The sequence below is a fragment of the Stegostoma tigrinum genome, chromosome 36, assembly GCF_030684315.1.
Source record: "Stegostoma tigrinum isolate sSteTig4 chromosome 36, sSteTig4.hap1, whole genome shotgun sequence".
NCBI lineage: Eukaryota > Metazoa > Chordata > Chondrichthyes > Orectolobiformes > Stegostomatidae > Stegostoma > Stegostoma tigrinum.
The window spans coordinates 22,255,371-22,271,469 of NC_081389.1; the positions used below are offsets into that span (position 1 = coordinate 22,255,371).

At 42.7% G+C, this 16,099-nt stretch overlaps 1 protein-coding gene across 2 annotated transcripts in view; it reads right to left on the reverse strand.

Moving 5' to 3' along the window:
* Positions 1 to 16,099, reverse strand: part of vps33b (VPS33B late endosome and lysosome associated) — a 38,953-nt gene that overhangs the window by 17,433 nt on the left and 5,421 nt on the right. For both annotated transcript variants that reach the window (XR_007246469.1, XM_048520656.1), the window contains exons 5-11: positions 14,193 to 14,260; positions 12,576 to 12,621; positions 11,171 to 11,265; positions 9,536 to 9,640; positions 8,255 to 8,351; positions 6,447 to 6,524; positions 1,653 to 1,726 (exon numbers count right to left, since the gene is read on the reverse strand). Coding sequence is in view for 1 of the 2 variants with exons in the window: in XM_048520656.1 (XP_048376613.1) it covers positions 1,653 to 1,726; positions 6,447 to 6,524; positions 8,255 to 8,351; positions 9,536 to 9,640; positions 11,171 to 11,265; positions 12,576 to 12,621; positions 14,193 to 14,260 (563 nt within the window). In the remaining variant the exon portion in view is untranslated. The remainder of the gene's footprint in view (positions 1 to 1,652; positions 1,727 to 6,446; positions 6,525 to 8,254; positions 8,352 to 9,535; positions 9,641 to 11,170; positions 11,266 to 12,575; positions 12,622 to 14,192; positions 14,261 to 16,099) is intronic.

The window sequence follows — 16,099 nt, forward strand, 5'->3', positions numbered from 1 at the left end:
CCTTTTCCAAACCAGTCCTATAATTAATACACATTATATTAATTAAACAACCTACCAAATGTCTTAAAATTAGCATGAATGTGCTCAGCATCAGTTCAAAATGTGAAAATTATTGCCTGGGGATTTGCTTGTGGGTTCAACGTTCAGTGGTGCTCTTTCAGCTTTCATACCGTTCGTTCCATTGGCTGGAATTACTTCGTTCATTAATTGACGGACTTGTTTCTCTCCCCATGGATGCCGCTAGCATATGTCGATAAGTATTTCAAATATTTTCCATTTTTGCTTCAAACTACTAGCTGCAGCAATACTTTCACAGAGACTAGAGTCTTACAGCATGGAAACAGATCCTTCAGTCCAAATAGTCCACGCAGACCATGTCCCCAAACTAAACTAATCCCACCTGCCTGTGTTTAGCCCATATCTCTCCAAACCTTTCCTATTCACATACATATCCAAATGACTTTTAAATGCTGTAACTGTACCTGCATCCATCAATTCCTCTAGCAGTTCATTCCACACACAAATCACTCCATGTGTGAAACAAAACTCCCCCCCCACCATAAAAATATGCAACCTAGTTTTGAACTTACCCACCTTAGGGAAAAGACCCTTGCTATTCACCTTATCTATGCCTCTCATGATTTTATAAACCTCCGTAAGTCCACGCCCCAACCTCTTACGCGCCAATCTATTTTTATATCTCAAATCCTCCATTGTGAATAGCCTGTGCAACTGCTCAGGTGTACACTTGATTTTTTATTCATTCAAGGGACAGAATTTATTGCCCATCGGAGTTTTTTTTCCTAACAATCAACAGGGATTCCATCATTAGACTCTTAATTCTAGACTTATTTTAAAATCAAATCAAATCTCCACCATCTGCAGGATTCGAACTTCGAACCCAGGTCCTCAGAACACGACCTGGATCTCTGGATTAATAATCTAGTGACGATACCCCTAGTCCATCAAATCCTCTCCACGCCATCTCATGGGCTACAAGTTTCTGATACAAGCTGGAGGAGTTATTTAGGATCTGTACCCACAAGGCAACAGCACTAACATTAGCCATTGCTAAACATCAGCACAAACTAACAGTGGGAAATCATTACAAATATGCAAGGTGCAGCTTGCCACATTTGTAAACTGTGAAGGAAGAATCTGGGAAATGAGAAGATTACAGTTTTTTTGCAATATTACAAAACAATAAAACTTCTGGTTTAATATGGAGTAAAGCAGCTCAGATAGTAGACAAATGGTAAATGAACATAGAACATAGAAAAGTACAGCACTTCGGCCCACGATGTTGTGCCGTGGAATAATCCTAATCCAAAATTAAAATAGCCTAACCTACATGCCCCTCAATTCACTGCTGTCCATGTGCATGTTCAGCAGTCGCTTAAATGTCACTAATGACTCCGCTTCCACGACTACCACTGGTAAACTATTCCATGTGCTCACAACTCCCTGGGTGAAGAACCTCCCTCTCATGTCTCCTTTATACCTTCCTCCTAACACCTTAAAACTATGACCCCTCGTGGCAGTCAATCCTGCCCTGGGGAAAAGTCTCTGGCTATAGAAACTGTAGAGATGGTGTTAGTTTGATTGGAGAATTTCTTTCACTATTGTAAGAGTCCTCTTTCTTTTACACTCACCTTATCCTGAGAGTTCAGCAACACTTTGACACTTTTATTCGACGAAGTTACTTCTGAGCCAAAGTCCACACTTCCTGAAATTTACCAGATCCCACAGTTAGTTTTCCAAAGAAGCATGCCAGTCCTGTCAAAGTGAGGAACTGCATCAAGGATGATGACTGAACAATTAAAAGGCCTGATAGTCTCACTCTAACCAATTACCTTCAGTCACACAATCTTCCTTACTCCTGCACTCCAGAAAAACCACTTTGGGCTATGATACGGCTTTCCACAAATCAGCAGAGTCCTAGTATGCTATCTGAATGATCATTCTTCATCTTGTGTGGCGTGACTTAGCAGCAGGGTCAGTACACTTCGCTCTTCAATCCTGCTTCATCACTCAATAAGGTCATGGCAGTTCTTACAGAAATTGCTGGTGAAACTCAGCAGATCTGGCAGCATCTGCAAAGAGAAAGAGATGATGTTTCAAGTCAGTGACCCTTCTTCAGAGTTGAAACATTAACTCCTTTTCTCCACAGGTCCTGCAAGATCCGAGTTTCTCCAGCAATTTCTGCTTTTGTTTCATTAGCATTTCCAGCATTTGCAGTTTTGCTTTATGAAAGATCTGACTGTTGTCCCAACTCCTCCATCGTGTCTGTCCCACATAACCCTTGATTCCCTTGTCTACCAAACATCTGCTGACCTCTGGCTTGAATAAAATCAATTATCCAGCCTCCAGTGCTTTAATGAGAATGGAGTTCTACACTCTAATAACCTTCAGTGAAAAGAATTCTCAGCTCAATTTTAAAAGGGAGATTTTTAATACAGCAAATATTTTATTAACTGGCAGCAATGGAACCAGGAGTGTGCCTGCTGATCAAATATTCCAGTTGATCAAGAGATCCATACTGTAAAAATACACACCACGTAATAGAAAAGTAATGCAGGGAGTGCATATATTACTATCAGACTTTATTTGCTGCATAATTCACTTAAATAATAATGCAACTTTTTCTTAAATAAAACTTAATGGCACATAGCTGATATGTCAGAGTTCAAAGGTGTTAACAACTTTTAATATAACTCCATAAATCATGTCGATTAATCCATTAGTTCGTGTTTATAATACTAACTGCAGATTTCCATGTACTCGCTAGTCCCCATGCAAACTAATTCAGGGGCTTGCTACTGTATCAGGTTACAACCACTTCAATTTGTGGCTATACCCCACTTGAAAGTGCACACATCCATAACGTGCTATGTAAGCAACTCCATTTACACAAGGTGGACATTACATTCAAAGGTGCAATCAGGCGTGACGACTAACAAAACTGCACAGACAGTACAGGATGGAACCTTTTTGCACACCTACATCAAAAACAGAGTTATTTGATATTAAAATCCAACTGAATAGCTGCTATTACCAAGTCGTTTATTTTCGCCCTCCAACTAGAGTAGCTCCAAGTATCAGTCTTAGGTGATAATTGGATAGCCCTCATCCTTTTAAAGTTACTTCCCTGCAGACTTTTCCTGTATATTATGTAACCAGGTTCTTGACCCAAGTTTTTATTCAACATGTATATAAAACTTTACCCCACTAATAAAACTAACAAATGCTATGCATTGCATGTAAACAACCTTTAACCTAATGAAACTAATGGCACCATGTCCAGACCCACACGATCTTGAATGAATGAAACTGACAGCACTACAGCAACAGGTGTGACCATGAAACCAAACGAACGAACGAATGAATGATAATAAATAGAACCCACAGATGGACTCAACCATAAAACTAACTAAACAAGCAACAGTAATAAAGACCACACACAATCAAAACCTCCGGGAACTCAGGCTTTTATCTAAAAAACATCAGATGTTTTTTCTAACTTTAAATTCTAACCTAGAAAATGACAAGACTAATATAACAAGAATAAAGACCAAAACAAGACAAAACTACACCTTTTGAATTATGCAGTCAAACCAGAGAGACATTCTAATGTCATTAAAATAACCGTTAACACTCAACAATAACCGGTAATATTTAGCACGTTTAAACCAACTCCGATATCCTGCAAAACAGGTTTTGTACAAAATCTACTGCTTGACAATCAAATGTCAGATTGTTAATGCATGCTTAAATTCTGAATAAAATGGTTGCTTTTCAGCTTTGATTTTGGGATTCTATTTCACCTTACATCGTTGCTGCCACTCACTGATCCTGTTCATTGGGTTCTTTGATCACGATCTTACGCAGCCTTCTCACTCGCACATCGCAGAGATGGTGACAATACCGTAAACTTCTGGTATTTGAAGTAAATCATTTTTTCCGATTTATTCAGAGAGCTGGTTCATAAGATGCCTGGATGTGAGTTTGCTCGCGGAGCTGGAAGGTTAGTTTGCAGACGTTTCGTCACCATTCTAGGTAACATCATCAGTGAGCCTCCGGTGAAGCGCTGGTGTTATGTCCTGCTTTCTATTTATCTGGTTAGATTTCCTTGGGTTGGTGATGTCAGTTCCTGCGTTGGTAACCTAACCAGAGAAATAGAAATCGGGACATAACACCAGCGCTTCGTCAGAGGCTCACTGATGATGTTACCTAGTATGGTGACGAAACGTCTGAAAACTAATCTTCCAGCTCAGCGAGCAAACTCACATCCAGGACCTCAACCTGAGCTACAAATCTTCTCAAAACTCGCCATAAGATGCCAGTTGGAACAAATCTTGCTGTACCTAAAATGTACCCTCTAGTTCCAATCTCTACCACAAGTGGAAATGTCATGCTAATATTCTCTCTAAGTTCCCACAGAATCATATGTGTTTCAATAATCACGACAACAGTGTCAACAGCACGTTCAACCATAGTGGTTCAGTGTGTAGCATTCTGAAATAAGTCAAATCTCGTAGGTCCAAGCCCCAAAATGGACATTTGAGCACACAATATTCCTTCTTTTCCAACGATCATCCTCTTTTCTGAAAATCCATCACACTTCAATTTCTGAGACAGTAGAAGCGTCTAGGCCCGAAACAGCAGCCCTTCCTGCTCCTCTATGCTGCTTGGCCTGCTGTGTTCATCCAACTCTACACCTTGTTATCACACTTCAATTTCTCATCAGTTTCAGAGAACAGACACATCGAACTTGTAACATTCACACTGTTCCTCTCTCCACAGATGATGCGAGACCTACTGAGTTTCTACACAGTCTCAGTCTCCATCTCAGGCAACCAGCTTGTAACTGATGTCCATTTCAAGCCCACCGACTCCCACGGCTACCTAGAATACACCTCCTCCCACCCACCCTCCTGCAAAAATTCCATCCCCTATTCCCAATTCCTCCGCCTCCGCTGCATCCGCTCCCACGACAAGACATTCCACTCCCGCACATCCCAGATGTCCAAATTCTTCAAGGACCGCAACTTTCCCCCCACAGTGATCGAGAACGCCCTCGACAGCGTCTCCCGCAACACGTCCCTCACACCCCGCCCCCGCCACAACCGCCCAAAGAGGATCCCCCTCGTTCTCACACACCACCCCACCAACCTCCGGATACAACGCATCATCCTCCGACACTTCTGCCATCTACAATCCGACCCCACAACCCAAGACATTTTTTCCAGCCCCACCCCTGTCTGCTTTCCGGAGAGACCACTCTCTCCGTGACTCCCTTGTTCGCTCCACACTGCCCTCCAACCCCACCACACCCAGCACCTTCCCCTGCAACCGCAGGAAATGCTACACTTGCCCCCACCTCACCCCTATCCCAGGCCCCAAGATGACATTCCACATTAAGCAGCGGTTCACCTGCACATCTGCCAAAGTGGTATACTGCATCCACTGTATCCGGTGTGGCTTCTTCTACATTGGGGAAACCAAGCGGAGGCTTGGAGACCGCTTTGCAGAACACCTCCGCTCAGTTCGCAACAAACTATTGCACCTCCCAGTCGCAAACCATTTCCACTCCCCCTCCCATTCTTTAGATGACATGTCCATCATGGGCCTCCTGCACTGCCACAATGATGCCACCCGAAGGTTGCAGGAACAGCAACTCATATTCCGCCTGGGAACCCTGCAGCCTAATGGTATCAATGTGGACTTCACCAGTTTCAAAATCTCCCCTTCCCCAACTGCATCCCTAAACCAGCCCAGTTCGTCCCCTCCCCCACTGCATCCCAAAACCAGTCCAACCTGTCTCTGCCTCCCTAACCTATTCTTCCTCTCACCCATCCCTTCCTCCCACCCCAAGCCGCACCCCCAGCTACCTACTAACCTCATCCCACCTCCTTGACCTGTCCGTCTTCCCTGGACTGACCTATCCCCTCCCTACCTCCCCACCTATACTCTCTCCACCTATCTTCTTTTCTCTCCATCTTCGGTCCGCCTCCCCCTCTCTCCCTATTTGTTCCAGAACCCTCACCCCATCCCCCTCTCTGATGAAGGGTCTAGGCCCGAAACGTCAGCTTTTGTGCTCCTGAGATGCTGCTTGGCCTGCTGTGTTCATCCAGCCTCACATTTTGTTGTCTTGGATTCTCCAGCATCTGCAGTTCCCATTATCTCCGAGTTTCCACACACACTGTTTTTATAGCAATACCCATTGGACTGCAATGAGGGAGTGCTGCACTGTCAGAGCCTTTCTGGTGAGGCATTAAACCACAGTTACCTTCTTAAGATGATGCAAAAGGCTGCACATGGCTCACACACATCCCACTGTCTACCTACCCACTCCCATTCTGCCTGTCATCAGCTCTAGTCAATTCTAAAGGACATTTACTGTTTACACACCATCAATTAATGCAACAAAGTGGAGACTCACTCACCACATTTTATTCTGAACACATCATCCACAAGTCCTTCATACACAACTTGAGAACACATAGGAGTCACATAATCCACATCTGCAAACAAAAGCAAATGGGTTCAAATTCAAGGCACAGCATGGTTTACTGATACACAACACATTTACAGGTAGGCCTACCCCAGGAGCTGTATTAATTCTGGTTCAGCAGGTAAAAATGCTCGCTACTGATTATTTTTGTGGGAATTGGGGGTCACTGGCCAGACCAGCCTTGTTGCCCATCTGCAAATCCCTTGAGAATGATGGTTAGCAACCTTTCTTGAACCACTGCAGACCACAGGGTGCAGATACACACTCAGTGCTGAGATGAAGGAAGTTCCAGGATTTTTAACCAATGATGGGAAGGGGACAGCGATATAGTTCTAAGACAGTATGATGTGTAGCTTGAAAAGAAACTTGCAGGGTAGTGGTGGTGTCCCTATGCATCTGCTGCTCTTGTTCTAGTGAATTGGGAGAGTGAAACAAAAAACTAAACTGTTGGAAAAACTCAGGTGCGGCAGCACCTGTGCAGAGAAAAGTTAACATTTTGGGTTGGGTGACCCTTCTTCAGAATGAGTGGTGCAGCAAGTTTGTAAGGAAGTGTTGGCAAGTTGTTGCTCTGCCTTTTGTAAATGGCACACACTACTGCCACTACGGTTGGTTTGAATGTTGAAGGTGGGCTGCCATTCAAGCAGATGGCTTTGTTTTGGATGAGCTTGTTGAGAACTGTCAGAGGTTCACTCATCTAGGCAAGAAGGAAGGAGTCATCCTGACTTGTCTCTTGTAAAAGGGAGACACCCATTGAAGAGTCAGGAGGCGACTTGCTCATTGCAGAATTCCCAGCTTTTGGTTTGCTCTTGAAGCCACAGTATTCATGTGGCTGATCCAGTTCAGTTTCTGGTTGATAGTAACTCCTGAGATATTGTGTGAAGGAGCTTTACAAGTCAGGGAATTAGTAATGTTCCAAGTTTGATGATTTTAACTGAAACACTAGTAATATTACAACTGTGCTTGGTGCCCCTAAGGAGCAACATTTCCTGGTCCTGATGATTTTCCAGCAACTCATGCAGAAAATTAAGCAGGTTATGCACCTTCCGTCAGGTGTAAAAAACATGAGAGGTGGCTTGTGGAATGCAAACAGTAACACAGACCAATTGAGAAAACAGTCTGTTTCCTTGCTGTGCACTGTGTCATCTATTTATAATATAATCTCCACCATGTGGAAGCAGGCTGATTGGCCCATTGAGTCCACACCAACACTCTGAAAAGCATCCCACGCAGATCCAACCCACCCTATCCCTATAACCTTGCATTTCCCATGGCTAACCCACCTAGCCTGCACATCCCTGGACACTATGAGCAATTTAGCATGGCCAACCCACCCAACCTGCACAACTTTGGACTGTGGTAGGGCGCCGAGAGGAAACCCATGCAGACACGGGGAGAATGTGCAAACTCCACACAGACATCCAAGGCTGGATTTGAACCTGGCGACTTGACTGTGAGGCAGCAGTGCTAACTACTTTGCCACTGTGTGCGCGAACAATGGCTGAATACTAAGTCTGCTGCGCCTGCGATGCTTTCTTACTACAGGGAGACAATCTTCCTTCCCTCGTAACCAAGCAACGTCCCTGAGTAAGAAATCAGAGGGCAGCTTGAGGAATTGTGTCCCAGCCAAGGTCAGTGCCCACTTTGTCGGCAGGAAGACACATGGCTCTAAGCAGGTTGCCCCAGAGCAATTGGTCAATCAAAGCTACATGTTCACTACTCATTTCTGTTACATTGCCGCACCTCTGTCAAGAAAGAAAACTCGACCAATCCCAGCCTGACGTGGTTTAATTTCATTCTCTGAATCCTCCACCATCTCCTTCCACAGCTCGTAGGTCATCTAATCCAGAGGGTAGAAGAGATTAAAGTGTAACTCTACAAATGACCAGAAAACAAAGCAGTACTTTTGTATGTTTGATAGCAATTTTGCATTTATTAAAAAGGGAGAAAGACAGTGCTGAGTATAAAGTACTTCAGGGCAGATACATCACAAGGTTAAATAGAGCAAAGATCCCTCTACACTATCTCATTAAACACTCCAGGACAGGTACATCCAGCATTCTATTTAATTTTCTAACTGGCTGTACAGGACTCTGAGGCCCATATATTGCAGTGAATTCTGGAATGGGAAGTCAATGCCACCAGCAGGGTGCTGCACTGATGACCGTGTGTGGAACACTGGAACGGGTGTGCCTGTGTACGGCCTGGGGGGGGAACTGTTACAACACTGGGTTAGATATAGAAAGAAATTCCCTCTACAAATGTGCCCATTAAACATTCTCAGGGCAGGTACAGCATGGAAGTAGATGGGTAGTAAAGCTCCTTTTACACTGATCCATCAGTTATTCCAATAGTAAATAATTCACTACATGGATACAGAGAAAAGCTCCTTTGTTTTGTCTGTATAAGACTCAGCCAAAAGTTCAGAACAATATGAAAACTGGCCCTTTTGCACACTCAGAAATGTCTGCGCGACTGAATTAAAGATGCTGTGTACTGTGGACCGGGGAACACTAGGAAGTGGTCAGACCACATTCAAAATGAATTCATACAGAATCCTTATAACTATTATATGGAAACCTTCCCTCCTGAAGGCTGAGTTAGAGCTACAGCCAATATCCCAAAAAAAGGAAGGTCTCACAGTCTACTTAACTCAGTGACAGTGCCTTTACCTTTTATAGTCTGTGCAGGAATAAAGCATATTATCTGGACATGCACTTCAGTCTTGGTTCAATTCTCAAACCCTGACGAGTCTGTGCATGTGTCCTGGGAAGGGTAAAACTCCGTTACATTGTGACCTTTCATCCCTGCAACCTTGATTTCAAAAGGAATGCTGACGGATGGCTGTAACAATTCAATACAGTCCAGTGACACCAATGACAAGGTTCAAAAGATGAATAGGCTTGTGTAATTCTAACCAGCCACTTTTCCACATCTTTTCATCATCAGCAAACTAATGGTTCCACAGCAGTGATCAGATGAATTGCCCAATTAATAATTCATTCTCATTTCATGTTCCATTACCTTTGCACATCTGCCAATTCCGTAAGTCTTTATGAAAGGTCCAAACAGGGAGTACAACACATGTAGAGCCTTTGCCACCGTACAGATCCATCGGTGGTCACCCTCCTGGGGGCAAACACATGCAAATATAAAGTACTGGACTCCTGTTGCAATAGCCATCTTAAAATGCAACCTTGGACTATGATATTAATATCCCACCCCTCACTGCATTCAGAATGTGGAGGAGCTCCTTGAACTGTTATATTTAATAATGGAGTGTCTTATGAGGTCAGTTTAGGGACCACGAGGGAAGAAGGAATAAAAAACACAGAACTTATAAATTGAGATGGAGGGTAGGAGAAGGCCTGATCAGAACATAAAATCTTACCAAATGGCATGTTTCAGGCTGTAAGTCACTGCAGCATATGTGGCAGTGATTTTACCAATTAATTCATACACTTCCTTACATTCAGGCAGATAAAACAAAACCATTTCAAGACCTTATTCCCTCTTTTAAGTGGTTACTTAAACCCCAATCCCCTCAATGGTTAAGTTTTTTGTCAGCTACTTGGTGTCAGACTTTGTTTGATGTCATTTCTGTATTGTGCCTTGGGACAATCTGTGAAGCTGAAGGTGCGAATTTGGGGAAAATATGTCATTGCCCATTTTGACAAGAAGAATAAAAAAGCAAATTGTCTAAATAGTGAGAGATTTCAGAGTTCTGAGATGAAGGATCCAGGTGCCCTGCAACATGAATAGTAAAATATTAGTATGCAGCGGGGACAGCAAGTAATTATTGCACAGGGAACTTGGATTACAAAAATAGGGAGATGATGCTTCAGTTATACAGGGTACTAGTGAGACCCATCTGGAGTGTTGTGTACAATATTGATCTCCTTACTGAAGTAAGGACGTTAATGTGTTGGAATCAGTGCAAACAAGGTTCACCACATTAATTTCTGGAATAGGCAGGTTGTCTTATGAGGAAAGGTTGCACAGGTGAGGCTTGTATCAACTGAGGTTTAATGAGTAAGAGGCTACTTGAATGAAATACACAGAGACAGTGACGGGATTGATGTAAATCAGATGTTTTCTCTTGTAGGAGAATCTACATCTAGGGATAACTGTTTAAAACTCAGAGGTCACTCATTTGAAACAGAGATTAGGTAATTATTTGGTATAACACGGTGTAGAGCTGGATGAACACAGCAGGCCAAGCAGCATTAGAGGAGCAGGAAAGCTAAAGTTTTGGGTCGAAGAAGGGTCTCAACCTGAAACGTCAGCATTCCTGCTTCTCTGATGCTTCTTGGCCTGCTGCGTTCATCCAGCTCTACACTGTGTTATCTCAGATTCTCCAGCATCGGCAGTTCCTACTATCTTAGGTAATTATGTTGTCTCTGCGTGTTGAGAACATTCCTGAAAAGGCAGTGGAAGCTGAATGTTTGAATATTTTTAAGGCAGAGGTGGGTGAAAGTGGGTGAAGTGTTATCAGGCATTAGTGGGAATGTAGATTTGTAGTTACAATTAGATCAAATGGAGCCAGCTTCAGGGGCTACTCCTGCTCCTCGTTCCTATGTACATAAAAGCAAGTTGTTATCGAGGCAGGTATTTGTTGGAGAGACTTGGCTGGCCCTCAGCACAAAGCCTGTCACTTACCAAAAAATAGTCACGGAAAAACTCAGGCAACTCCATGCTGATGATGTCATCATCCAAAGGCAACAGGTAAAACGTCCACTCATCAAAGGTTACATCTGAAATTGCCCAACACAAAGCACAAACAAAGACAGTACAAATCAACACAGTAATCTGTAACCCATTCTCCATCTTCCCAGTACCAAGCCCCTAAGCCAGGGCTTTCGTAATCTTTAAACTTAAGCTGTTATGTTGCACACACGGAGCGACGCAATTTGCAGTCATCGGGGAAGTAAAACTGTGGTCAACTTATTAATAAATTGGGCCTGCAGATGCAATACCATTCCCATTTTGAAGAACATCAAAACTTATTTTACTTTTGACCATATTAGCTGTGGAATTAACTATGTAAACGTGTCATGCTGTACTCGCAACCTGCCACCAGAAGTGACACTGCACAACAAATGTGGATATAAGAATTTACATTGGAATAAGGTGACAGGGAGACTTTACACAGTAGCTGGATTAAATATCAGCCTTCGATCATTTCCTCCCAGGTCAGGAGGTTATGGGTTCAAACTCACTCCAGAAATTGAACAGCTATGTCCAATCTGGTAATTGCAAAGTCCTGCATTGTAAGAAAGTGATGTCTTTCACATGAAATATTAAGCCAAGGCCCTGCCTTCATGCATGATGTACAGAAAATATTCCATGGGTCTTCTTGAAGAAAGAGCTGAAGAGTATCTCTCCAGTGACTTAACCAAATTTTACATCTCAACCAACATCAAGGAGGATTCGTGGTCATTTACCTCACTGCTGTGGGCACACAGGCTTCTAAATTTGTCTACACGGCAACATATGGTACACTTCAAAAGTGCTATGCAAATATCATTTCTTGTCTCACTTTCTTATTTTTCCACCCCAGAGAAAATGTAGTTGTTTTCAAGGGGATAGTCTTTGGGACTAACTGAACCAAGGTCCGGAGTTTCCAAAATTTCCCTCCTTGAGCTAGCTTTTTAAACCATGTTAATATTTGCATTTCTGCAGCAATTGATCACAAAACTCAAAGACTGCAAGCATTTCACACAAGAATACATTTCTAACCTTAGGGTAAGCAAGTTGCACAATCTCAAACATCAAGGAGATTACCAACCATACATTTTTTATTGAGTTTTCTTTGGGTGGTTTTGAATAAAGATGAAATGCTCATTCTTCTTTCAGCACCATTATTTGTATTCAGAAATCAGAATCATAGGAACAGTCAAACTAGGTCACAGTTTAATATCTCCCAAGGGAAAAAAGCAGCATCTTTGATAGTGAAGAACGCCCTCAGTACTGCACTGGAGGGTCAACTTAGATCTCAAAGAGCCTGAACCCACAAGCTTCACATCAGAACTTCTAAAACAAAGGAGGTTGAGGAAGTGCTTACCTCCGAAGATTCCCTCTTCCTCAAGCACAGTCTCACACATAAAGAACTGAAAGAAAGAGGAGAAAGATTTAAAAGGAACTAGAGGTGGAACTTTTTCACACAGAGGGTGGTGTGTGTATGGAAACAAGCTGATACCTTCTAAATGTTGTAATTGTATCTGGATGCGTACATGAACAGGAAGGGCCTAGAGGGATATGGGCTAAATGCTAGCAAATGGGACTAGATCAGTTTTTGAAACCTGGTCGTCACAGATGAGTCAGCACAAAGAGTCTGTTTCCATGCTGCACAACTTTGACCACGAGATTATACAGTACCAAGGAATATAGGAACTTGAACTCAGGAACAGTAGTCAATAGGGTTTTGTGAAAGGGAAATCATGTTTAATCAATTTCTTAGTGTTCTTTGAGGAAGTAATGTGCCATGGATAAATGGGAAATCAGTGATGTTATTAATCTCAGATGTCCAGAAGGCATCTGATATAATGCCAGAAAGGTCACTACACAAAATAGAAGCTCACGATGTAAAAACTCAAAAGCTCACGTTAGGGGGCCTAACAACAAGTCACGTTTTATCTTTCATTATTCTTCATCTCTACCCAAACTGATTCTGTGATTTGATTTTTCAAATTAATATCTCAGTACCGAGCTAATGCTATTTTTAATTAACAGTGTCAATCTGGTTCCTTTCCCTCCTTTCCTGTCATGCAATTATGTAAAATCCCCTGCCACACTGAAGTCAGAGCCTCTGTGGTCTTTTAAACATACAGTGCCTATCAGATCATGCATGTTTAGCTCATACATGTTTACTTCCCTCTCCACATACCAGCTTCACATTCCTAACAGAGTCATTACATTAGAAATATTCTCAGCACGTGGGTTTCAGTGGTAAGGCCGGTATTTATCACCAATCCCACATTCCAGGAGCTGACTGTCCGTAGCAAATAAGTCACAGAATTCCAAACCTCACATCAAAAGTAAGAAGCTATCCTAAAGGTGACCACATAACCACAGCTGACTGTTGTTAAAAAAAAACCCAGTTAGTTCACTAATGTCTTTCAAGGAAGGATATCTGCTGTCTTTACCTGGTCTGGCATACATAAGACTACACGCCAACAGCAATGTGGTTGAATGGCAACCACCCTCAGGTAACTAATGGATGGACAGCGAATGCTGGCCCAGCTAGTAGCACTGACGCCCATTGATTGAATGTAAATAAAAATAGAAAGCGTGAACCAAACTAACTTTCTCTGCAAAGATCCATGGTGTACATATCTTGTGAAAGCACTACAGATTTACCAACCATGGCTTGCATCTTCAACTGTACAAAAATAAGAAAATAAATGAGGCTAGGGGATGGCTGTACCAACAGGCCATACTACTGTCACTCAATGCAACTTGAAGCATCAACCCATGACAAAAAGCAGCAATTTGGGACCCAATGCTACAATAAAAATGTCCACGAGCAAGTATCTGGTTGGGTTTTTACCCCTGGTCATCAAAGGTGCTGAAATTAGTGAGTCAACACTGAAATTTAGCCTGGAGTTCCGTGGTCTGAACATTTCCCAATCATACACAGCTCTGCCAAAGCCATGGGGTTGACTCTGTGCCTTCGTCTCACCTTTTGAGGAGTGAATATGATTTTGTATTTACGCAGCCTGCCACCAGCTTTGTCTGCATTGACGATTTCTGGAATTAAACGGAGGAAAGAATCATACATGCAATTCATAACAGCATGATAGGGTCTATAAAGATAGGGACAAGCAAATCCCCACAATTGTACAGGTATTACAGGGGAAGAGGTGGGGGGGGGGGTGCAGTGTTGAAGGAAGAGAAAGGCTCTTTGTCCCATTTGAAACAATAAACGAAGAAAATAAGTTATATCAAGGCCCAAAGGGGCCTATCAGGAGTTTCTAAAAAAAAAATTCAATGGTACTAACTGAAGTACGCAGGAGTATTCACTAAGCAAACTAGCCAGTATTCCTCAAACATAACCTATAACAAATCATTTATCATTATCACCAATCTCAGTCAAAAACAGAAACTGCAGGAGAAACTCAGCATTTGTGGAGAGAAAGCAAAGTTAACATTTAGGGTCCAGTGACCCTTCTTCAGTCTGTTTCTGGAACAGAAATTGCTGGAGAAACTGACTGAAGAAGGGTCACCGGACCTTAAATGTTAGCTTTGCTTTCTCTGCACAAATGCTGAGTTTCTCCAGCAGTTTCTGTTTCAGATTTCCAGCATCCATAGTTCTTTTTTTAAAAAAAGTTCATTATCTTGTTTTCTTTGTTGAACCCTGACACGCAAAAAGTGGCTGTTGCATTTCCTACATAATAACATGGCACAAGCAATTCATTGTAAAGCAATTTGGAACAAATTGCGCTTTCTGACAAATTTCAAACAAATTTGCGCTTTCTGAAGCTTTTTGTGTAATTCTGGGTCATGTGGGTCTTTAGTGAATTTTGAAAAGATTTGTAGCTCAGGTTGAGGTTCTGGATGTGAGTTTGCTCGCTGAGCTGGAAGGTTCGTTTTCAGATGTTTCATCACCATTCTAGGTAACATCATCAGTGAGCCTCCGACGAAGCGCTGGTGTTATGTCCGCTTTCTATTTATCTGGTTAGGTTTCCTTGGGTTGGTGATGTCATTTCCTGCGTTGGTGATGTCATTTCCTGTTCTTTTTCTCAGGGGGTGGTAGATTGGCTCCAAATCAATGTGTTTGTTGGTGGCGTTCCGGTTGGAATGCCATGCTTCTAGGAATTCTCGTGCATGTCTCTGTTTGGCTTGTCCCAGGATGGATGTGTTGTCCCAATCAAAGTGGTGTCCTTCCTCATCTATATGTAAGGATACTAGTGATAGTGGGTCATGTCGTTTTGTGGCTGGTTGATGTTCATGTATCCTGGTGGCTAGCTTTCTGCCAGTTTGTCCAATGTAGTGTTTGTCACAGTTCTTGCAAGGTATTTTGTAGATGACATTTGTTTTGCTTGTTGTCTGTATGGGGTCTTTTAAGTTCATTAGCTGCTGTTTTAGTGCGTTGGTGGGTTTGTGGGCTACTCTGATGCCAAGAGGTCCGAGCAGTCTGGCAGTCATTTCGGAAATGTCTTTGATGTAGGGGAGAGTGGTTATGGTTTCTGAGCCCATTTTGTCTATTTGTTTGGGTTTATTGCTGAGGAATCGGCAGACTGTGTTCATAGGGTACCCATTCTTTTTGAACTGTGACAAACACTACATTGAACAAACTGGCAGGAAGCTAGCCACCAGAATACATGAACATCAACTAGCCACAAAACGACATGACCCACTATCACTCGTATCCTTACATACAGATGAGGAAGGACACCACTTTGATTGGGACAACACGTCCATCCTAGGACAAGCCAAACAGAGACAAGCATGAGAATTCCTAGAAGCTTGGCATTCCAACCGGAACTCCATCAACAAACACATTGGCTCCAAGTCAATCTACCATCGCCTGAGACAAAGAACAGGAAATGACATCACCAACCCAAGGAAACCTAACCAGATAAATAG